Source organism: Anolis carolinensis, unplaced genomic scaffold (assembly GCF_035594765.1).
Source record: "Anolis carolinensis isolate JA03-04 unplaced genomic scaffold, rAnoCar3.1.pri scaffold_11, whole genome shotgun sequence".
Lineage (NCBI taxonomy): Eukaryota > Metazoa > Chordata > Lepidosauria > Squamata > Dactyloidae > Anolis > Anolis carolinensis.
In genome coordinates, this window is record NW_026943822.1 from 18,303,780 (window position 1) to 18,328,652 (window position 24,873).

Below are 24,873 nucleotides of genomic sequence, written 5' to 3' on the forward strand. Positions count from 1 at the left end.
TGCGACAGGACAAAGTTAATAAGGAGAAACATTAGGCAGGAAGCTAAAAATACACCACGTGGGAGAGAGAAGGCATTGACACGAGGCTCCTCGGCGAGAGAATCTAGTTCAGGTGGTGCAGCTGCAGAGCAAACGGGATCCGTTCAGGGGAAGCGGAGCGAGTCCAGGATGAAAAGGTAGCAAGGGGTGACTAAGGCTGGGTTTTGCATGCTTGTGTTTACATATTACCTCTTTTCCATCCATCAAGTAGTTCAGAATGATGTATGTCGGGCTCTTGTGTGGTCTTCCACCCAGGCACGGATCAGGTACAGACTTGCTTAATTCAAACAAAGCTATTGAATCACACACCTTTCAGCTGCAATCCATAACCAAGCAATGAAGCAACTTTGGTGGATTGTGTTTGTGCCGCTTCACCTTATTTTACGGTTCAGGGTTGGATGTGTAAGGATAAATGTGGACAGAGGGGACCTTTGACTAAGTCCGACAATTGCTCTCTTTCTCTCTCCCATGAATGGCAGCGACTTTGGGACCCTCAGATTTAGGGATAATTCCCATCTTCAGGGTTTTCCCAAATGACTATACAGTAGAGTCTCACTTATCCAAGCTAAATGGGCCGGCAGAATCTTGGATAAGCGAATATCTTGGATAATAAGGAGAGATTATGGAAAAGCCTATTAAACGTCAAATTAGGTTATGATTTTACAAATTAAGCATCAAAACATCATGTTATACAAAAAATTTGACAGGAAAATTAGTTCAATACGCAGTAATGTTATGTTTTAATTACTGTATTTACAAATTTAGCACCAAAATATCATGATATATTGAAAACATTGACTGCAAAAATGCCTTGGATAATCCAGAAACTTGGATAAGCAAGTCTTGGATAAGTGAGACTCTACTGTATCTCTTTTGCATCGTTATTTTGGGATTTTTTGGTATGATTTGTTGTTTTCTTCTGTTTTAAAAAATTGAAATGTGTCACCTAGAACTTCAAACTGTGCTATGTAGGTGGTGGGGCTCAGTGGCAGGCACTGAGCTGCTGAACTTGCAGACAGAAAGGTTGCAGGTTCGAATCCGGGGAGCGGAGTGAGCTCCTGCTGTTAGCCCCAGCTTCTGCCAACCTAGCAGTTCGAAAAGATGCAAATGTGAGTAGATCAATAGGTACCACTCCGGCTGGAAAGTAACAGCACTACATGCAGTCATGCCATCCACATGAACTTGGAGGTGTCTAAGAACAATGCCGCCTCTTCGGCTTGGAAATGGAGATGAGCACCAACCGGCAGAGTCGGACACGACTGGACTTAATGTTAAAACCTTTACCTTTACCTATGTTGGTATTTTTGATCCCATCCTTTTGCTTCCAGCCCTGCCCACCTTTTCCCTAGTAATGCCTTAAATTTAATTTGTTTCTTGGAATAAAAGAGGTTTCTTGGCTTTGGGAAGTTGAAAGTCTTCCTCTTCAATCATCTTGGGATCTTCTGATTGGGATTATTAAGGACAAGGGACAAGGTCCATTATTGTTATTATTATGTTTATTTATACCCCGAAGGAGACTAAAAGCAGCAAAGGTCCCCTTGAAGAACAGAGATGAGTCAAGTCAGAAATAACTAATATTACAGTAGTATCCAAGACTCGCTTATCCAAGGTTCTGGATTATTCAAGGCATTTTTGTAGTCAATGTTTTCAATATATTGTGATATTTTGGTGCTAAATTCATAAATACAGTAATTATAACATAACATTACTGAGTATTGAACTCCTTTTTCTGTCAAATTTGTTGTATAACATGATGTTTTGGTGCTTAATTTGTAAAATCATAACCTAATTTGATGTTTAATAGGTTTTTTCCTTAATCCCTCCTTATTATCCAAGATATTCGCTTATCCAAGGTTCTGCCAGCCCGTTTAGCTTGGATAAGTGAGACTCTACTGTATATGTGTTGTCGAAGGCTTTCATGGCCGAAATCACAGGGTGTTTCTGTTTTCCAGGCTATTACGGCCATGTTTATGAAACCTGTCCCCACTGGTTTACTTTAATTACTCTGATTTTATCTGCTTGGATTTTAATGTATTGTCCATTATTTTATTTTGTGTATTGTTGGAATGTTTTAAGTTTTTGTCAAATATGTTGTGTTGTTGTTTCGGACTTGTCCCTGTTGTGAGCCGCCCCGAGTCCCTTCGGGGAGATGGGGCGGGATATAAAAATAAAGTTTATTATTATTTTATTATGACACAGCAAACAAGATAGATATGCTGGATTTCATATCACAAAATCACAAGTCGAACACTTCCCAAGTGTCTAGGACTGTGTGGTGTATTTTTGGATGATGCGTGCAGATCCCAGTAGGGTGGCCTTTTGCAGTTGACAGATCGTAATTTTGTCACTGTCTATTGTTTCCAAATGGCGGCTGAGATCTTTTGGCACGGCACCCAATGTGCCCATCCCCACCGGGACCACCTGTACTGGTTTCTGCCAGAGTCTTTGAAGTTCAGTCTTGAGGTCCTGGTAGTGGCTGAGTTTTTCCTGTTGTTTTTCGTCAATGCGACTGTCACCTGGGATGGCGACATCAATGATCCAAACCTTTTTCTTTTCCACAACTGTGATGTCTGGTGTGTTGTGTTCCAGAACTTTGTCAGTCTGGATTCGGAAGTCCCACAGTATTTTTGCGTGCTCATTTTCCAAGACTTTTGCAGGTTTGTGATCCCACCAGTTCTTTGCTGCTGGGAGGTGGTACTTGAGGCATAAGTTCCAATGAATCATTTGGCCCACATAGTTGTGCCTCTGTTTGTAGTCTGTCTGTGCGATTTTTTTTACAGCAGCTGAGGATATGATCAATGGTTTCGTCAGTTTCCTTGCACAGTCTGCATTTTGGGTCATCAGCAGATTTTTCGATCTTGGCCTTAATTGCAATTATTATTATTATTATTATTATTATTATTATTATTATTATTATTATTATTATGTTCTGGAAGTATTCTCTCCTGACATTTTGCACACATCTACGGCAGGCTTGCTCAGAGGTTGTGAGGTATATATACACAACAATCCACTCATATTATAAATACCTAAAACAATTCTGAGGACTGCTTTCAGTGACATATTGAAATACCACTTTGACTTGGGGTGCATCCACACTGTTGAATTAATGCACCTTGACACTACATTAACTGTTGTGGATCATTGCAATGGAATTATGAGTTCTGTGCTCCTGAAGGATGCAGTATGCCAGCCTGAAATCTTTATATTGGCACACTATTCTTTTCTTGGCATAGAAATCTGGTGCTGAAAGCCACGTCTGCACTGGCTTTCTGCCTGCGGAGGGAGAAACGCATCCTCTGTGTCCTGTAGACATAGCCAAAAAAAGAAGACTCAAAAATGAATGGGAGGTTGTTGTTTAACCTTGTCTAAAAATACAAGGAGCAAGAGGAATACATCTCAGGCTTTCAGCATTCATGACGCTCTTGTCGCGTGTGTTTTAAGCATGTAGCGTGGAATATAAACCGTTACATTGTCCAGCCATGTCCTGTGCTATTATGCAGCCGTCTTTCTTCCAGGCTCACCTTGAGGAAGTCACACACACTCTCGGCCTCCGCTCCAAACTAATCTTACCAAGAAAAACCCTGTGAGAGACTTGTTTTAGGATAATAATAATAATAATAATTTAATTTTTATACCCCGCCTCCATCTCCCCAGGGGGACTCGGGGCGGCTTACATGGGGCCAAAGCCCGGGCAAATACAATAACAAACATAAAATAACATCAAATAACAGAAACCACGTGCAAATAAAAATTAAAAAATTAACATAAAAGCAAAATAACAAACAATTAAACACAAGTTATAACACAGCACTAAAATCATAAAAATGAACTGGCAAAAGTGCGCTGAGTTTTGTAAACAAGAGGTAGTTAAAAGTGCTATAAGATCACGGGAGAGCACCTTGAAGTGGGGTGAACCCTATGGCTATATCGGCGAGATTAACAATGCAAAGGTACAACTGATCAAGAAGTGATTGCCGGTACAGGATTTATCAAACAACTGGACTATAAAGTAGGGATAACCTGGAAAAACAAAACAACTGTCAAGTAATGAGTGCCGGCTTGACTAGTTGGCAGACTTTGGACACTGAAAGTATTTTTCCCCAATTCCCCATTTCTGCTTTTTCTTTTCTTTTTTACACTGAATTTAATTTAATTTAATAAATGCATAGACTGGAGTCAGGCTGTATCCATGTAGAGTCATGTTGTACACCAAGGTGGAGAAGAGGCTGCGGGATAAGTCGGAGTCTTGTGCCTGCAGGTGCTGAGTCCTAAATATATGCTTCCATTGCTCTGTGATGGAGTGCAGACTAATAGATGGTCTTCTCTTTGCTGTTTATCCCATCAGCCCAGTGACGTATCTTAGGTTGAGAGATAGTGAGTTTCACAGCAGAGGGTTCAAGGTTGTGGAAGTTATAGTCTAGGGCAGTTATAGTCTAGTAGGCTGTTAGGAATTGTGTGAGTTGAAGTCCAAAACTCCTGGAGGGCCGAAGTTTGCCCAGGCCTGCTCTAGAGAACCCAAACAACGCTGCTAGTCCAGGATCAGTGATTGATTTGGATGGATAAGGGGCGAAATGGATCCATTGTGTCTGTCTGTATCAGTGCCTTTGCCTCCTGTGGGTGCCAATGAAGCCATGGGCTATATTGTTATTGTTATTGTGCTTGCTTTATATTTTAACTTGTTTATACCTTGTTTTTTTCATGTTAGCCACCCCGAGTCCCTTTGGGGAGATGGTGGTGGGATACAAAAATAAAGTATTATTATTATTATTATTATTATTATTATTATTATTATTATTATTATTATTTTAATTGTATGACACAGCAAACAAGATAGATATGCTGGATTTCATTTCACAAAATCACAAGTCGAACACTTCCTAAGTGTCTAGGACTGTGTGATATATTTTCGGATGATATGCGCAGATCCCAGCAGGGTGGCCTTTTGCAGTTGACAGATAGTAATTTTGTCAATGTCTATTGTTTCCAAATGCCAGCTGAGATCTTTTGGCATTGCACCCAGTGTGCCCATCACCACCGGGACCACCTGCACTGGTTTCTGCCAGAGTCTTTGAAGTTCGATCTTGAGGTCCTGATAGCGGCTGAGTTTTTCCTGTTGTTTTTCCTCAATGCGACTGTCACCTGGGATGGCAACATCAATGATCCAAACCTTTTTCTTTTCCACAACTGTGATGTCTGGTGTGTTGTGTTCCAGAACTTTGTCAGTCTGGATTCGGAAATTCCACAGTATCTTTGCGTGTTCATTTTCCATTACCTTTGCAGGTTTGTGATCCCACCAGTTCTTTGCTGCAGGGAGATGGTACTTGAGGCATAAGTTCCAATGAATCATTTGGGCCTAATAGTTGTGCCTCTGTTTGTAGTCTGTCTGTGCAATTTTTTTACAGCAGCTGAGGATATGATCAATGGTTTCGTCGGTTTCCTTGCAGAGTCTGCATTTTGGGTCATCAGCTGATTTTTCAATCTTGGCCTTAATTGCATTTGTCCTGATGTCTTGCTCCTGGGCTGCAAGGATCAGGCCTTCTGTCTCCTTCTTCAGGGTCCCATTTGTGAGCCAGAGCCAGGTCTTCTCCTTATCAACTTTTCCTTCAATTTTGTCAAGGAACTTTCCATGCAATGCTTTGTTGTGCCAGCTGTCAGCTCTAGTTTGTAGTGCGGTTTTCTTGTACTGGTTTTTTGTCTGCTGTGCTTTGAGGAGTTTCTGATTTTTGACTTCAATCAAAGCAGGTTCTTCACTTTGCTTTACATATTCTTTCAGGGCATGTTCTTCTTCTTTGACTGCTTGTTTTACTTTTAGTAGTCCTCTGCCCCTTGATCTTCTAGGCAGATATAGCCAGTCAATATCACTGTGAGGGTGCAGTGAATGATGAATGGTCATGAGTATTATTATTATTATTATTCTTATTCTGTACTATGACTTCAGTTTGTTGTTCCACTGTTGTTCTGTTTTCTCCTTTTCTTTCTGTTGATATTCTATTCCATTATTATTATTATTATTATTATTATTATTATTATTATTATTATTATTATTATCTTCTAGGCAGATATAGCCGGTGAACATCACTGCGAGGGTGCAGTAAATGATGAATGGTCATGAATTTTCTTGTTTTTCCGTCCAAATTGTCCAGTTCTGCCTGTGTCCAATTTATAATGCCAGCAGTATATCTTATGACAGGTATGGCCCAGGTGTTTATGGCCTTGACTATTATTATTATCATTATTATGGGTGTTTTTCCGAGCCTCCGGTCCCTCGTTGTTGGAGATCTTCTCTTCTGCTCATTGGTGAGCGGCTTACACCAATGCCTTTGACCTGCCAAGAATGCTCCATTTAAAAGTTTGCCAGCTTCCTGATTCAAAGCTTGTGTAACCGACTCAGCCGGCTGGTAGGAGCTTTGGCAGGAGCCGAACCCGGCGAGAAAGAGGAGGAAAGAGGCAGCGTCTCGGCATGGGGCGTCCTGGCATGGGGCTCCGGAGACCCGGCTAATTATCGGATGCAGAGACCCCCCATTGCCTTTCAGTAAGTGTGGCTCAGGCCGGAAGGGGGGCTTACTTGGCTTTGAGGAAGGGGAGGCGAGAAGGGATTGGTTTTGTGTTTCAGGAGCATCAGAGCTTCCAATCGGTTACGACTGAGCGAAGCTAAAGACATCCTGTCTCTGTAAAAACATGTTCACCCAGCTTGGAGAAATGCCCTTTTCCTTTTAACTACAGTTCCCAGAAACTGTATGACTGCTGCCCATACTGGCCGAGAGAATCAGGAAGCCGTTGCTGGGGAAAAATAACATTCCCAAGCTTTGAATCCGCACTTTCACCCAGCTTTGGCTTTTCAAGGAGAGTTGCCCAACAAACATCATAGTATTTCCCAATCTCACTTATACAGTAGAGTCTCACTTATCCAAGCTAAACGGGCCGGCAGAACCTTGGATAAGCCAATATCTTGGATAATAAGGAGGGATTAAGGAAAAGCCTATTAAACATCAAATTAGGTTATGATTTTACAAATTGAGCACCAAAACATCCTGTTATACAACAAATTTGAACTACAAAAAGTAGTTCAATACGCAGTAATGTTATGTTGTAATTACTGTATTTATGAATTTAGCACCAAAATATCAGGATATATTGAAAACATTGACTACAAAAATGCATTGGATAATCCAGAACCTTGGATAAGCGAGTCTTGGATAAGTGAGACTCTACTGTATGTGTATGTGTGTGTATATCTATCTATCTATCTATCTATCTCAAAAACCATGAGAGGCTGTATAAAGTGTACATTTTGTGTTTTGTTATACAAATGAAGCTATGGTCTGGGTTGCTGTGAGTTTTCCGGGCTGTATGGCCATGTTCCAGAAGCATTCTCTCCTGACATTTCGCCCACATCTATGTCAGGCATCCTCAGAGGTTGTGGGGTATGGAGAAACTAGGCAAGTAGGTCTTATATATCTGTGTTGTCAAAGGCTTTCATGGCCAGAATCACTGGGTTGCTGTGAGTTTTCCGGGCTCTGTGGCCATGTTCCGGAAGTATTCTCTCCTGAAGTTTCTCCCACATCTATGTCAGGCATCCTTAGAGGTTGTGAGGTATGTTGGAAACTTGGCAAGTATGGTTTACATATCTGTGGAATAATGTCCAAGGTGGGAGACAAAACTCTTGTCTGTTTGAGTTGCAATTGGCCAATATGATTAGCAATGAATAGCCTTGCAGCTTCAAAGCCTGGCTGCTTCCTGCCTGGAGGAATCCTCTGTTGGGAGATGTTAGCTGGCCCTGATTGTCTCCTGTCTGGAATTCCCCCAGGTTTTTTTAGTGTTGCTCTTTATTTACTTTTTTTTTCAGTTGCAACATTCACACTTATGTCAAACAGACAAGAGCTTTTTCTCCCATCCTGGACATTATTCCATACATATATAAATCCCAATATTAGTTTCCAACAGACCTCACAACCTCTGAGGATGCCTGCCATAGATGTGGGTGAAACGTCAGGAGAGAATGCTTCTGGAACATAACCATACAGCCCAGGAAACTCACAGCAACCTGGCGATTCCAGCCACGAAAGCTTTCGACAACACAAGGAATGGTCTGTTTGCACTGGTTATACTTATAAAATTATTTTGCTTCACCCGTTTTGGACGACAGCTCCCAGAATCCTCCTACTAGCATTTCCAGGCTGTATGGTCATCTTCCAGAAGCATTCTCTCCTGATGTTTCGCCCACATCTATGTCAGGCATCCTCAGAAGTTGTGAAACTGTGCTTTAAAAAGCAACAAACGTTTCCCAGTTGTAATACTATAACGGTAGTTCTTGCATATGCATGAATGGGGGGCTTATTCTCCTTCTCTGGGGGAGTTTCTTATGGTACATCCTTTCCGGATTGGAACAAACAAAGGGAAGGATTGATCCTGACCTTCTCTTTTTCGCCCTTTCCTTGCTTTACGTCTCTGGAATCCAGCCTTCGCTTGGAAAGGCAAATCTCTCCTTTATCCTCTCGAAAAATCCTGGCTTAAAATGCGCCGGAGTAAATCTCTGAGGGAGAAAATCCACTTAGAGCCTTGCGTGTTTTTCTCTCCCTTTCCTAGGAGTAAGTGCTGCCAATGGCACCGGGCTGTGTGTGTGTGTGTTTGCATGTGTTCTGCTGGAAGAGTCGGTCCGAATGATGTGCGAGCATTAATGTGGTTTGGATGGAATCAGTGGAGCGCAGAACGAAGAGACACTCAGAGACGTTGGTAAAACTATTTACAAAGTTTTACTGTATCAACACAAACAGACCAACAGACGACAGATGAACACAGGACTCAAACTCTCGGCAGACAGAACTCAACTGAACTGATGCAATCAATAAGCACACACACTTGTGTCTGGATACTCCCTAGTGCCAGCCACAAGTTCATCATAGATTCATGGCAATTAACAGAACCTTGGATAAGTGAAGCTTGGATAAGTGAGACTCTACTGCATTAGTTTTGGCTAGAGGCGCTCCATGCAGTCATGCCGGCCACATGACCTTGGAGGTGTCTATGGACAACGCCGGCTCTTCAGCTTAGAAATGGAGATGAGCACCAACCCCATCAGGGGAAACCTTTACCTTTTACCTAAGCAGGAATGGGCAAACTTGGGTCCTCCGGGTGTTTTGGACTTCAACTCCCACAATTCCTAACAGCCGGTAACTGCCATCAATGACCTGACCGCAGCATGGGACCCAAGATATGGTGCTACTGCTGACACCTTGTGGATGGATCTTCTCAATGGAACATATAGAATCTGGGTTGCTGTGAGTTTTCCATGGCCATGTTCCAGAAGCACTCTCTCCTGACGTTTCACCCAAATAACTTCAGATAACTTTGTTTCAAGAAGGCCAGCATCTCTCTCCAGTGTGTTGTCAAAGGCTTTCATAACCGGAATCACTGGTTTGAAGGGTCGAAGTTTGCCCATGCCTCTACTAGCGGCATGTTTTGCATTTCAAACCGAATGAAAGCCCAGGGCCGATCCAGCCCACAATACTCCAATCTATCAAGGACTGTGGGTTGGGAGAGAGGCGTGCGTAAGAGAGAAAGTCAAGGGGCTTTTGATCTCAAGCCCTGAGCTGTTTTCTTGGAAATCGCGTGGCTATTTCTGGGTCCGCTTTGTTGCTACTTTTAGCCGTTCTCTGAGACACGGCGGCTCATAGCACTCGGCACATCCTGAAAACAGACCCACCGGGGACTCTATTAGCTGCAGACCTTTTGTCCAGCTGGAAACAGGACCTATTACATCCTTAAGCAGGAGGAAGCAGAGATCACATTGTTTCAGATCGTGGCTTGTTTGGGTTGCAACAAACCATAGTTCCCTCCCATTCAGAGTTCAACTAACCATGGTCAGTTTAAAACTGCATGGAGCGCCGTTACAACATATACCCTCAAAAAAATTAAAATACTGTATATACTCGAGTATAAGCTTAGTTTTTCAGCCCTTTTTTTAAGACTGAAAAAGCCCCCCTCGACTTATACTTGGGTGAGGCTCCTGGTTGGCTTATATATGGGTCAGCTTATACTCGGGAATATATGGTACATTTATTATTTTTCTCTATTATTATTGGTATTATTCCATTTATTATTTTACTCTATTATTATTACATTTATTATTGTACTCTATTATTGTTGCTACTGTTACATTTATTTTACTCTATTTTTATTATTGTTGTTATTATTATTAATACATTTATTATTTCACTCTGATCTTAGTATTATTATTACATTTATTATTTTTCTCTATTATTATTGGTATTATTACATTTACAGTAGAGTCTCACTTATCCAATGTAAACGGGCCGGCAGAATGTTGGATAAGCGAATATGTTGGATAATAAGGAGAGATTAAGGAAAAGCCTATTAAACATCAAATTAGGTTATGATTTTACAAATTAAGCACCAAAACATTATGTTATACAACAAATTTGACAGAAAAAGTAGTTCAATACACAGTAATGCTATGTAATAATTACTGTGTTTATGAATTTAGCACCAAAATATCACGATATATTGAAAACATTGACTACAAAAATGTGTTGGATAACCCAGAACGTTGGATAAGCGAGTGTTGGATAAGTGAGATTTTACTGTATTATTTTTCTCTATTATTGTTGCTACTATTACATTGATTTTACTCTATTTTTATTATTGTTAATACATTCATTATTTCACTCTGATTTTATTATTATTATTATTATTATTGCATTTATTATTTTACTCTATTTATTATTACATACAAAGCCCCAGAGGGTTTTTAATAATCTATCCTGTATTTATTACGATTTTACCATTTATGTGTTTTCAATGCAATTTTTTATCCTGTATTTTTGTTTTAATTGGTATATTGTATTAATGTTGTATCTTTTTATAGTGTGACTTGTATTATGTTGCCTATATGTAAGCCTCCCCATGTAAGCTGCCCCGAGTCCCCGTGGGGAGATGGTGGCGGGGTATAAATAAAATTTTATTATTATTATTATTATTATTATTATTATTATTATTATTCCTGTATTTATTATTAATATTATTACATGTATTATTTTACTCTATTATTATTAAAAGGATACATAAGCACATTTACATTGAAGAAGATGAGAATAATGATTTGATCAGAGTTGGACAGTCTTATCTTAAATTAGAGCTTTACTAGTTGTGCCCTGCCACTTGTTGCTGTGGCCCATTGGAATTGCACTGAATAGCTCCGGTTTTGGGGGTTTTTTAGGTCCTGTGGAGGTTCGTGACGTGATATTTTGTGGTTTCAACCTCGAGGCGTGGATGATGGATTGTGTTGTGAAATTTCGAGGTTGGGGGGTGTTTAGTTTTGTTGTTTTGCTCGGTGCCAGGATTCCATCACTCTTTTATATATATAGCTGTAAATATTCAAAAACATTCAACCTACGGATGCCTCAATTAATGTAATTTTATTGGTATCTATTTTTATTTCTGAAATTTACCACCCTCGACTTATACTGGAGTCAATGTTTTCCCAGTTTTTTTTTTTTGTGGTCAAATTAGGTGCCTCGGCTTATATTCGGGTCGACTTATACTCGAGTATATACGGTACATTAAAAATAGCTAATACCATTTGAAGGCTCACCAGGACAATAAGGACAACCATCCTTGAGCAAACACATCTGAGAGTGGTTAGATACTTGCAAAACAAAAACTCCGACTTGAGCAATGAATGTGTGGTTTGGGCATCACTCGCTGCCTGGAAAGGAAGTGCCGTTTAATTTTGGGAAGAACTTCGGCATCCAGCGCTGAAATAGCAAGGCACCCGTTCCCCACCTCCTTCTTTGTACTGACCTAGTTTGGAGGATGAGAAAAAGAGGGAGAGGGAAAGTGGGGAGGAAAGGAGCCCAGGGAAGAGGACGATTCAAGGAGGATACAAGAGGCGCCATTGTTTCTTCTCGGAAGAGCAGATATCAAGCTGAGGTGGTGGAACTCATGCTTTGCGTGCCAAAGGATCCCAGGTGTCAATCCCTTGAATATTAAGGAATATCCTCTTGTGATGGAAGGATGTTTCCTTTAGAGTGTAGTCATCCCAGGGCTCACAGGATCAAAATCCCTAAGACTTTTGGATTTTTGAGAAATGGATTTTCTCTGCAAGAGTATATTTTTCTGCGTTGTCCTAGTTGTGATGTTAAGAATTTCAGGGCACCTACCGTATATGTTCATATATACGTTGATCTAAGGCAGTGATGGCCAACCTATGACATGCGTGTCAGCACTGACACGTCTAGCCATTTTTGCTGACACGCTGCTGCATGCAGATTGATTGCATGACTATGTCTTTTCTGGCCAAATTTGGTGTGATTTGGTCCCATAATTCCATGGGAATTATGCACATTACATACATACATATATATATAAAATTTCTATTATTATTGTAGAATATTATCATATTATTACTATTATATTATACATTGCTCATGACTACATTGAAACTAGAATAGAGAGAGATCAGCATGGAAACTGCAAGAGGTACCATAGATTGTTGTACATGGAAATAATGATAGTAAATAGTTTTTGATTTATTGAATACAGTTATATATTACAATTATATATTTTTGTTATTGTTAGCCCCAGCTTCTGCCAACCTAGCAGTTCGCAAACATGCAAATGTGAGTAGATCAATAGGTACCGCTCCGGCGGGAAGGTCACGGTGGTCCATGCAGTCATGCCGGCCCCATGACCTTGGAGGTGTCTACGGACAACGCCGGCTCTTCGGTTTAGAAATGGAGATGAGCACCAACCCCCAGAATGTGAGTAGATCAATAGGTACCGCTCCGGCGGGACGGTCACGGTGGTCCATGCAGTCATGCCGGCCACATGACCTTGGAGGTGTCTACGGACAATGCTGGCTCTTCAGCTTAGAAATGGAGATGAGCACCAACCCCCAGAATGTGAGTAGATCAATAGGTACCGCTCCGGTGGGACGGTCACGGTGGTCCATGCAGTTATGCCGGCCACATGACCTTGGAGGTGTCTACGGACAACGCCGGCTTTTCGGTTTAGAAATTGAGATGAGCACCAACCCCCAGAATGTGAGTAGATCAATAGGTACCGCTCCAGCGGGACGGTCACGGTGGTCCATGCAGTCATGCTGGCCACATGACCTTGGAGGTGTCTACGGACAACACCCGCTCTTTGGTTTAGAAATTGAGATGAGCACCAACCCCCAGAATGTGAGTAGATCAATAGGTACCGCTCCAGCGGGACGGTCACGGTGGTCCATGCAGTCATGCCGGCCACATGACCTTGGAGGTGTCTACGGACAACACCCGCTCTTTGGTTTAGAAATTGAGATGAGCACCAACCCCCAGAATGTGAGTAGATCAATAGGTACCGCTCCGGCGGGACGGTCACGGTGGTCCATGCAGTCATGCTGGCCACATGACCTTGGAGGTGTCTACGGACAACACCCGCTCTTTGGTTTAGAAATGGAGATGAGCACCAACCCCCAGAATGTGAGTAGATCAATAGGTACCGCTCCGGCGGGACGGTCACGGTGGTCCATGCAGTCATGCTGGCCACATGACCTTGGAGGTGTCTACGGACAACGCCGGCTCTTCGGTTTAGAAATTGAGATGAGCACCAACCCCCAGAATGTGAGTAGATCAATAGGTACCGCTCCGGCGGGATGGTCACGGTGGTCCATGCAGTCATGCCAGTGGCCACATGACCTTGGAGGTGTCTATGGATAATGCCGGCTCTTCGGCTTAGAAATGGAGATGAGCACCAACCCCCAGAATGTGAGTAGATCAATAGGTACCGCTCCGGCGGGACGGTCAGGGTGGTCCATGCAGTTATGCCGGCCACATGACCTTGGAGGTGTCTACGGACAATGCCGGCTCTTCGGTTTAGAAATGGAGATGAGCACCAACCCCCAGAATGTGAGTAGATCAATAGGTACCGCTCCGGCGGGACGGTCACGGTGGTCCATGCAGTCATGCCGGCCACATGACCTTGGAGGTGTCTATGGATAACGCCGGCTCTTCGGCTTAGAAATAGAGATGAGCACCAACCTCCAGAGTTGGACGCCACTGGACTTAACATCAGAGGAAAACCTTTACTACCTATACGTTGATCTTATTCTATAAGTTGAGAGCAGGATTTTGGCATTTGAGAAAAAGGCGGGGTATAAATAGGGTAAATAAATACATTTTGAGTCCAAAATCATCGCTTTTGTTATGACCCAATGCCATTTTCTTCCCATGCGTTTAAAAAAAAGGCAACTTGGCAAAGAGAATAGAGAGGCTGGTGCTTTGTTTACATTCGTCCAGGATGGCTTGAGCCAGGCTTGGGCAAATTTGGGCCCTGCGGGTGTTTTGGACTGCAACTCCCACCATTCCTAACAGCCTCAGGCCCTTTCCTTTTGCCCCTCAGCCGCTTAAGCGGCTGAGGGGCAAAAGGAAAGGGCCTGAGGCTGTTAGGAATGGTGGGAGTTGCAGTCCAAAACACCCACAAGGCCCAAGTTTGCCCATGCACGCTGTAGAGCATTGTCCTAGTTGTGGTCTCAAAGGTCACTCAAGCTGTTTCCTTGCGGCTTTTCTCCCTTCCAATTCTTCCCAGAGATAATTATCCGCCGTTGAGTCAGAAGGAGGAAATTAAAAAATTGGGCGAATTGCCGTCCCTGGCGGTTTGCATTCTATTTTTATTATTGCTTACAAAGCACCTAGGGTCTGTGGCTGTGTCAGCCGGCTCACGTGCTCCGCACCTGAAAATGCCACAAATAGGTTCGCTCTCGGCTGCATTGCAGACGGTTTTTAGTTTGTCCGTGGAGTAATGACATGAGAGAGCTTTGCAAAGCTTTATCTCCTATCAAGTTTCTTTGTTTGCACTGGCATGATAATGAGGAAAAAAACCTTTAAATAATGCGTTGTGGAAGGCTTTCATGGCCGGAATCACTGGGCTGCTCTGAGTTTTCCGAACTGTATGGCGATGTTCCAGAAGCATTCTCTCCTGACATTTTGCCCACATCTATGGCAGGCATCCTCAGAGGTTGTGAGGACTGTTGGAAACTTGGCAAGTGGGGTTTATATATCTGTTTTGTCAAAGGCTTTCAATCGCTGGGTTTCTATGAGTATTCCAGGCTGTATGGCTATGTTCCAGAAGCATTCTCTCCTGACTTTTTCACCCACATCTATGGCAGAGGTTGTGAGGTCTGTTGGAAACTTGGCAAGTGGGGTTTATATATCTGTTTTGTCAAAGGCTTTCAATCGCTGTGTTTCTATGAGTATTCCAGGCTGTATGGCCATGTTCCAGAAGCATTCTCTCCTGACATTTTGCCCACATCTATGGCAGGCATCCTCAGAGGTTGTGAGGACTGTTGGAAACTTGGCAAGTGGGGTTTATATATCTGTTTTGTCAAAGGCTTTCAATCGCTGGGTTTCTATGAGTATTTCTGGCTGTATGGCCATGTTCCAGAAGCATTCTCTCCTGACATTTTGCCCACATCTATGGCAGGTATCCTCAGAGGTTGTGAGGTCTGTTGGAAACTTGGCAAGTGGGGTTTATATATCTGTTTTGTCAAAGGCTTTCAATCACTAGATTGCTATGAGTATTCCAGGGTGTATGGCCATGTTCCAGAAGCATTCTCTCCTGACGTTTCACCCACATCTATGGCAGGCATCCTCAGAAGTTGTGAAGTCTGTTGGAAACTAGTCAAGTGGGGTTTATATATCTGTGGAATAATGTCCAGGGTGAGAGAAAGAACTCTTGTCTGCTTGAGGCAAGTATGAATGTTGCCATTGGCCACCTTGATTAGCACTGAATGGCCTTGCAGCTTCAAAGCCTGGCTGCTTCCTGCCTGGGAGAATCCTTTGTCGGGAGGTGTAAACTGACCGTGATTATTTAAACTAACCCTGATTATTTCCTGTCTGGAATTCACCTGTTATCAGAGTGTTGTTCTTTATTTACTGTCCTGGTTTTAGAGTTTTTTAAAATGCATGTAGCCAGATTTTGTTCATTGTCGTGATTTCCTCCTTTCTGTTGAAATTGTCCACATTCTTATAGATTTCAGTGGCTTCTCTGCGTAGTCTGAAATGATGGTTGTGAGCGGATGTCTTGTCTGCTTGAGGCAAGTGTGAATATTGTCATTGGCCACCTTGATTAGCACTGAATGGCCTTGTAGCACTGAATGGCCTGGGGAAATCCTTTGTTGGGAAGTGTTAGCTGGTCCTGATTGTTTCCACTTTGGAATGCCCCTGTTTTCTTAGTGTGGCTCTTTATTTACAGTCAGGCTTTGAAGCTGGTAGGTCTCATAACCCCTGAGGATGACTGCCTTAGATGTGGGCAAAACGTCAGGAGAGAATGCTTCTGGAATATGGCCATACAGTCCAGAAAACTCACAGCTGTCCAGAAGAGGTTTATTGCAGGATAAGAATTACCTGCAATAAGTTCTTGTCTGAATCAAAGAGTTGTGGAGACAATAATAGTTGCGTCATTTACAGATACCATAGCTGAGTCTTTGGCACATGCCACACTACAACTCCCATCATTTCTAGAACATGTTATAGTGCAAGTTTGACATGATGTAAGTTGGGAAGAACAGGTGAGGAACTCTGATAGGTGAGGAATTGCAGGTGAGGATCAGGTGAGCGATTTTTATTGGGTCAAATGTATCTGTGCAGAGTTATTTCCCTGATAAGTTAATGTTTCTTTTCTCTCCTTCCTCATATTCTGTTGTCATCCTCAGTTTTACAACCACTTCTGCATTCCTGATGCTTTAGAGCAAACAACTTTTTCTGACCTTGTTATATTTTACACACACACATATATATACAGTAGAGTCTCACTTATCCAACATAAACGGGCCGGCAGAACGTTGGATAAGCGAATATGTTGGCTAATAAGGAGAAATTAAGAAAAAGCCTATTAAACATCAAAATAGGTCATGATTTTACAAATTAAACACCAAAACATCATGTTATACAACACATTTGACAGAAAAAGTAGTTCATTACACATTAATGCTATGTAGTAATTACTGTATTTACGAATTTAGCACCAAAATATCACAATGCATTGAAAACATTGTCTACAAAAATGCGTTGGATAATCCAGAAAGTTGGATAAGTGAACGTTGGATAAGTGAGACTCTACTGTACATGAAAAGAGAGCAAGTGCGGTTTCTCATTTTAAACTCAAATTAAACCTTTCCAACATATCCCGTAGCATTGAACCATGGCAGTTCAAAGTGGTGTCAAACTGGATTAATTCTATAGTGTAGATGCAACGTTAGGACTGTACACACACACACACACACACACACACACACATATATATGAAAAGACACCAAGTGCGGCTTCACATTTTAAACTCAAATTAAACCTTTCCAACATCTCCCATAGCAATGACCTATGGCAGTTCAAAGTGATGTCAAACTGGATTAATTCTATAGTGTAGATGCAACGTTAGGACTGTACACACACACACACACATATGAAAAGACACCAAGTGCGGCTTCACATTTTAAACTCCAATTAAACCTTTCCAACATCTCCCATAGCAATGACCTATGGCAGTTCAAAGTGATGTCAAACTGGATTAATTCTATAGTGTAGATGCAATGTTAGGACTGTACACACACATATATGAAAAGACACCAAGTGCGGCTTCACATTTTAAACTCCAGTTAAACCTTTCCAACATCTCCCATAGCAATGACCTATGGCAGTTCAAAGTGATGTCAAACTGGATTAATTCTATAGTGTAGATGCAACGTTAGGACTGTACACACACACACACACATATGAAAAGACACCAAGTGCGGCTTCACATTTTAAACTCCAGTTAAACCTTTCCAACATCTCCCATAGCAATGACCTATGGCAGTTCAAAGTGATGTCAAACTGGATTAATTCTATAGTGTAGATGCAATGTTAGGACTGTACACACACATATATGAAAAGACACCAAGTGCGGCTTCACATTTTAAACTCCAGTTAAACCTTTCCAACATCTCCCATAGCAATGACCTATGGCAGTTCAAAGTGATGTCAAACTGGATTAATTCTATAGTGTAGATGCAATGTTAGGACTGTACACACACATATATGAAAAGACACCAATTGCGGTTTCACATTTTAAACTCCAATTAAACCTTTCCAACATCTCCCATAGCAATGACCTATGGCAGTTCAAAGTGATGTCAAACTGGATTAATTCTATAGTGTAGATGCAACGTTAGGACTGTACACACACACACACATATGAAAAGACACCAAGTGCGGCTTCACATTTTAAACTCCAGTTAAACCTTTCCAACATCTCCCATAGCAATGACCTATGGCAGTTCAAAGTGGTGTCAAACTGGATTAATTCTATAGTGTAGATGCAATGTTAGGACTGTACACACACACACATGAAAAGACACCAATTGCGGTTTCACATTTTAAACTCCAATTAAACCTTTCCAATATCTCCCATAGCAATGACCTATGCCAGTCAAAAGTGGTGTCAAACTGGATTAATACTATAGTGTAGATGCAACGTTAGGACCGTCCAACCTAAGTTGTATATTCATTTGCTCAACACGGCACAACTTACTACTTTTTTTCCGTTTCGGGACTGATTTGGTTGTTTGGAGTCTTTGGCTTCTTTCACCTCCTTTATCCGAAATGGTTTGTGTATTTTGAGCAACTTCCTGCCCTCTCTGAGCGTTTGGATTGCAACACTTCGATGAACGTTAGCTGCTGAGCTCTCGGATACGCTTTTGGCTCAAGCGCTGTTTGCTTTAGGCTGTCCAAAGCCCTCCCGCAAAGCCCTTCCGCTGATAACCAGCGCTATTTGGGAGATAATGTGCAACCGACAGCCCTGCAAGGTGCTATTTATCCCTGTACACAACGCTTATCTAGCTCTTAAGGACACACAATGCCAGTGTGCCAAGGCATTGTCACAAAGACCTGACCTCTGTACATCCTGGCAAGGGTTTAAGGTCCATATCTTTTACTGACGTATTTGGGCTGCTGTTAGTTTTCCAGGCTGTATGGCCATGTTCCAGAAGCATTCTCTCCTGATGTTTCGCCCACAATTATGGCAGGCATCCTCAGAGGTTGTGAAGTCTGTTGAGAACAAGTCAAATGGGGTTTATACAATTAAAAATAGATACAGTTTTTCTGATATTTGTAAACGTGTAGTTCAGGGACAAAAACAAGGAGAAAAAAACCAATGCAACAGCGACTGCATATTCTTAACCGGAAGGATCAGAATCAGGTCTGCTAAACAAACAAACAAACAAACAAACAAAAATTAGGACAACAAAGTGTTGCAGTGCAGAAGGCTCCTGTTGTTGGGTTGCTGTGAGTTTTCCGGGCTGTATGGCCATGTTCCGAAGCATTCCCTCCTGATGTTCCGCCCACATCTATGGCAGGCATCCTCAGAGGTTGTGAGGTCTGTTGGAAACTAGTCAAGTGGGGTTTATATATCTGCGGAATAATGTCCAGGATGGGAGAAAGAACTCTTGTCTGTTGGAGGCAAGCGTGAATGTTGCCATTGGCCTCTTTAATTAGCATTAAATAGCCTTGCAGCTTCAAAGCCTGGCTGCTTCCTGCCTGAGGGAATCCTTTGTTGAGAAGTGTTAGCTGGCTCTGATTGTTTCCTGTCAAATGGGGTTCATACATCTGCGGAATAATGTCCAGGATGGGAGAAAGAACTCTTGTCTGTTGGAGGCAAGCGTGTATGTTGCCGTTGGCCACCTTGATTAGCATTGAATAGCCTTGCAGCTTCAAAGCCTGGCTGCTTCCTGCCTGGGGGAATCCTTTGTTGAGAGGTGTTAACTGGCTCTGATTGTTTCCTGTCAAATGGGGTTCATACATGTGCGGAATAATGTCCAGGATGGGAGAAAGAACTCTTGTCTGTGGGAGGGAAGTGTGAATGTTGCCATTGGCCACCTTGATTAGCATTGAATAGCCTTGCAGCTTCAAAGCCTGGCTGTTTCCTGCCTGGGGGGAATCCTTTGTTGGAAGGTGTTAGCTGGCCCTGATTGTTTCCTGTCAAATGGGGTTCATACATCCAGGATGGGAGAAAGAACTCTTGTCTGTTGGAGGCAAGCGTGAATGTTGCCATTGGCCACCTTGATTAGCACTGAATAGCCTTGCAGCTTCAAAGCCTGGCTGCTTCCTGCCTGGGGGGGGGGGATCCTTTGTTGGAAGGTGATTCCGACCATGAAAGTGTTCGACAACGCAGTCAGAATCTTGACTGTTTTTTTCATCATATCTGCTTTCTTCGCAAATATACAGATGCCGCAGTTTGCTCCAAGCCACTATTCTTCAGATATATTTGATGATAGCTCCCATCACCTCTAGCCTTGCTGGTTGGGAATGATGGTATTTGCAGTCATTCCAGTTGCCCCAGTTTGGCAGGGGGAGCCCCAATTAATCCTAAAATAATCATGATTATCTTTCTCCGCCTTCCAGCTATAGAGTAAAATAATAAATGCAATAATAATAATAAGATCAGAGTGAAATAATAAATGTCTTAATAATAATAATAATAAAAATCGAGTAAAATAAATGTAATAGTAGCAACAATAATAGAGAAAAATAATAAATGTAATAATACCAATAATAATAGAGAAAAATAATAAATGTACCATATATTCTCGAGTATAAGCTAACCCAAATATAAGCCAACCAGGACCCTTACCCGAGTATAAGCCGAGGGGGGCTTTTCCAGTCTTAAAAAAAGGGCTGAAAACTAGGCTTATACTCGAGTAGATACAGTAATAAAAATAGAGTAAAATAAATGTAATAGTAGCAACAATAATAGAGAAAAATGATAAATGTAATAATACCAAAAATAATAGAGAAAAATAGTAAATGTACCATATATTCTCGAGTATAAGCTGACCCAAATATAAGCCAACCAGGACCCTCACCCAAGTATAAGCCAAGGGGAGCTTTTTCAGTCTTAAAAAAAGGGCTGAAAAACTATACTTGAGTATATACAGTATTTATTATTAGTATTGTTAGTATTATTAGTATTATTATTCATATTTTTGTATTATTATTTTTATTATCCTTATATTCTGAAATTGTTTTCATTGCATGCCACCTGGGAAATTTATGATCGAGCTCAGGGTAGAAATATTGAAAAAGAATGAATGAATGGTGATAAAAGTAATGCATAATGATTTCACACGCCTTTCTTTGCCTTCTTCCCCTCGTCCCTGCTTTTTTGCAGCACGAAACCAATGCACGACAAAGCCGGGCCGATGCACAGCCTGGAGAAGCTGGACGCATTGCACAAAGAGAAGAGCCTGGATTCCCCGAATGGCAAGTGAGTGCGCTTCCCTTTGCGTTGCACAGGATTGAGATCCTGGAGCAAAGGTCAAAAGCGGGCTGGGGTTGACTTCAGGTGAATTCCTGGAAGAAGGGAAGTCTTGCAATCGTGCTTTCTGCCACTCCAGAGACAAGCGCATTCAAATCACAAGCAAAGTGACTCATGTGTGGACTCATCGAATGCAGTTCATTGCAGTTAAGACACATGATATGAGTTTGAACTGACTACATAGAAGGCATGGGCCAACTTGGGCCCTCCAGGTGTTTTGGACTGCAACTCCCACCATTCCTAACAGCCTCAGGCCCCTTCCTTTTGCCCCTCAGTTAGAAGTCAGTTGAGGCTTGAGTCTCTTTGAGTGCAAATGCCATTATTAGAAGTTAGATGTCAGTTGAGGCTCGAGTCTCTTTGAGTGCAAATGCCAGTATTATTAGTTAGAAGTCAGTTAAGGCTTGAGTCTCTTTGAGGTCAGAAGCCAGTGTTAGGAGTTAGAAGTCAGTTGAGGCTTGAGTCTGTTTGAGGTCAGAAGCCAGTGTAAGGAGTTCGAAGTCAGTTGAGGCTTGAGTCTGTTTGAGTGAAGCTTGAGTCTGTTTGAGGTCCGAAGCCAGTGTTAGGAGTTAGAAGTTAGTTGAGGCTTGAGTCTCTTTGAGGTCAGAAGCCAGTGTTAGGAGTTCGAAGTCATTTGAGGCTTGAGTCTGTTTGAGGTCAGAAGCCAGTGTTAGAAGTTAGAAGTCAGTTGAGGCTTGAGTCTCTTAGAGTGCAGAAGCCAGTGTTAGGAGTTAGAAGTCAGTTGAGGCTTGAGTCTCTTAGAGTGCAGAAGCCAGTGTTAGGAGTTAGAAGTCAGTTGAGGCTTGAGTCTCTTAGAGTGCAGAAGCCAGTGTTAGGAGTTAGAAGTCAGTTGAGGCTTGAGTCTGTTTGAGGTCAGAAGCCCGTGTTAGGAGTTAGAAGTCAGTTGAGGCTTGAGACTGTTTGAGGTCAGAAGCCAGTGTTAGGAGTTAGAAGTCAGTTGAGGCTTGAGTCAGTTTGAGGTCAGAAGCCAGTGTTAGGAGTTAGAAGCCAGTTGAGGCTTGAGTCTGTTTGTGGTCAGATGCCAGTATTAGTAGTTAAAAGTCAGCTGTATAATGTAGTTTCAAACAGAAAATAGAACAGCAGAGTGGCAGCTGATGCAACCACTCAGCATAATACTAATTATTATTATATTATGACACAGCAAACAAGATAGAAATGCTGGATTTCATATCACAAAATCACAAGTCGAACACTTCCCAAGTGTCTAGGACTGTGTGATATATTTTCGGATGATGTGCGCAGATCTCAGCAGGATGGCCTTTTGCAGTTGGCAAATCGTAATTTTGTCAATGTCTATTATTATTATTATTATTATTATTATTATTATTATTATTATTATTATTATTATTATACACCCTATCTCCCCAAGAAGACTCCCCAAGGGGACACAAGAGAATCCAGACACCTATCTCACCATGTCTATGTACCAAATTATTAAAAGCAGGGTATACAATTAGCTTCAGGCTATGTATATATATATACAGTAGAGTCTCACTTATCCAACATAAACGGGCCGGCAGAACGTTGGATAAGCGAATATGTTGGATAATAAGGAGACATTAAGGAAAAGCCTATTAAACATCAAATTAGGTTATGATTTTAAAAATTAAGCACCAGAACATCATGTTATACAACAAATTTGACAGAAAAAGTAGTTCAATACGCAGTAATGTTATGTAGTAATTACTGTATTTACAAATTTAGCACCAAAATATCATGATATATTGAAAACATTGACTACAAAAATGCGTTGGATAATCCAGAACGTTGGATAAGCAAGTGTTGGATAAGTGAGATTCTACTGTATATGAAACATACATAAATTTAACGTTTGGGTCCATCTCCAAGATGGAGCTGCGGTGGCGCAATGGGTTAAACCCTTGTGCAGGCTGAACTGCTGACCTGAAGGTTGCCGGTTCGAATCTGCGAGATAGGGGTGAGCTCCTGTTTGTCAGCTCTAGCTTGTGGGGACATAAAAGGAGCCTCTCAGCAAGATAGTAACACATCCGGGTGTCCCCTGGGCAACGTCTTTGTAGACGGCCAATTCTCTCACACCAGAAGCGACTTGCAGAAGGTTCTCAAGTCGCTTCTGACACGATGGGTTTTGATGGTGTTTTCCTGCCTGGCAAAAGGGGGTTGGACTAGATGACCCTTAGGGTCTCTCTCAACTATAGGATTCTCTGAAAGAAGATCTCCTTCTAAAGGAATGTCTTTTTTTTTCTCTCTTGCAGCCTGCACTTGAACGATGCCGTAAAGGACGACGAGCTCAAGAAATGTCACAGAGAAGTGGTGGTGAGTCTGGGAGAAGCCGGCAACATTTTCCAAGGCTTTGGTGCCATTATTTTGGGTGCCTTGTGTGTCTGGATGGGGCTTGTGCTTTAATTTTGGGAGCCATCTGTGCGGCTGGATGGAGAGCGGCTTCCTTTCCGCTGAGCCCTTCTGCTCCACCTTCTGCTCTTGGCTTCCTCTGCAGAGGAAACCTGGGTCGGTAGAAACCTGTTCTAGCCTCTCCCGTCTTTGTTTTTCCTGTTTTCGTACCATTATTCAGTACCTTTAATGCAAACAGAGGAGGAGTACTAAAGAGCTGTTAATGCAGCCATCCCAAAACATTTTGCTGCCTGGGGTAGAGTTAGCATCTCCCCACTTTATTTGAGCCCTCCAGGTGTTTTGGACTAATTCCCACCATTCCTAACAGCCTCAGGCCCCTTCCTTTCCCCCCTCAGTTAGAATTCAGTTGAGGCTTGAGTCTGTTTGAGTGCAGAAGCCAATGTTAGGAGTTAGAAGCCAGTTGAGGCTTGAGTATTTTTGAGTGCAGAAGCCAATGTTAGGAGGTAGAAGTCAGTTGAGGCTTGAATCTGTTAGAGTGCAGAAGCCAGTCTTAGGAGTTAGAAGTCATTTGAGGCATGAGTCTGTTTGAGTGCAGAAGCCAGTGTTGCTGTTTTTAAATTGCTTAGATTTTAGCTGTTTTTGTAAGCCACTCCGAACCCTGGGGAAGTGTTTTTAAGATTTTTTAAAAAGATATTTTGAAGATGTTTTTAAATTGTTAGATTTTAGCCTTTCCTGTAAGCCACCCCGAGCCCTAGGGGAGTGGCGGCATATAAGTTTGAATAATAAATAAATAAATAGTAGTTAGAAGTCAGTTGAGGCTTGAGTCTGTTAGAGTTCAGAAGCCAGTGTTAGGAGTTAGAAGTCAGTTGAGGCTTGAGTCTGTTAGAATGCAGAAGCCAGTGTTAGGAGTTAGAAGCCAGTTGAGGCTTGAGTCTGTTTGAGGTCAGAAGCCAGTCTTAGAAGTCAGTTGAGGCTTGAGTCTGTTAGAATGCAGAAGCCAGTGTTAGGAGTTAGAAGCCAGTTGAGGCTTGAGTCTGTTTGAGGTCAGAAGCCAGTCTTAGGAGTTAGAAGTCAGTTGAGGCTTGAGTCTGTTAGAGTGCAGAAGCCAGTGTTAGGAGTTAGAAGCCAGTTGAGGCT

At 42.1% G+C, this 24,873-nt stretch overlaps 1 protein-coding gene across 4 annotated transcripts in view; it reads left to right on the plus strand.

The window, feature by feature from the left end:
• Nucleotides 1-24,873, plus strand: part of gramd2a (GRAM domain containing 2A) — a 70,645-nt gene that overhangs the window by 14,605 nt on the left and 31,167 nt on the right. For 2 of the 4 annotated variants that reach the window (XM_062963365.1, XM_062963368.1), the window contains exons 2-3: nucleotides 21,244-21,339; nucleotides 23,640-23,700. In XM_062963365.1, the coding sequence (XP_062819435.1) occupies nucleotides 21,244-21,339; nucleotides 23,640-23,700 (157 nt within the window). Of the gene's footprint in view, nucleotides 1-2; nucleotides 177-5,692; nucleotides 6,575-21,243; nucleotides 21,340-23,639; nucleotides 23,701-24,873 lie in introns of those variants that run through there. The other 2 variants (XM_062963367.1, XM_062963366.1) reach the window with 2 other exon arrangements.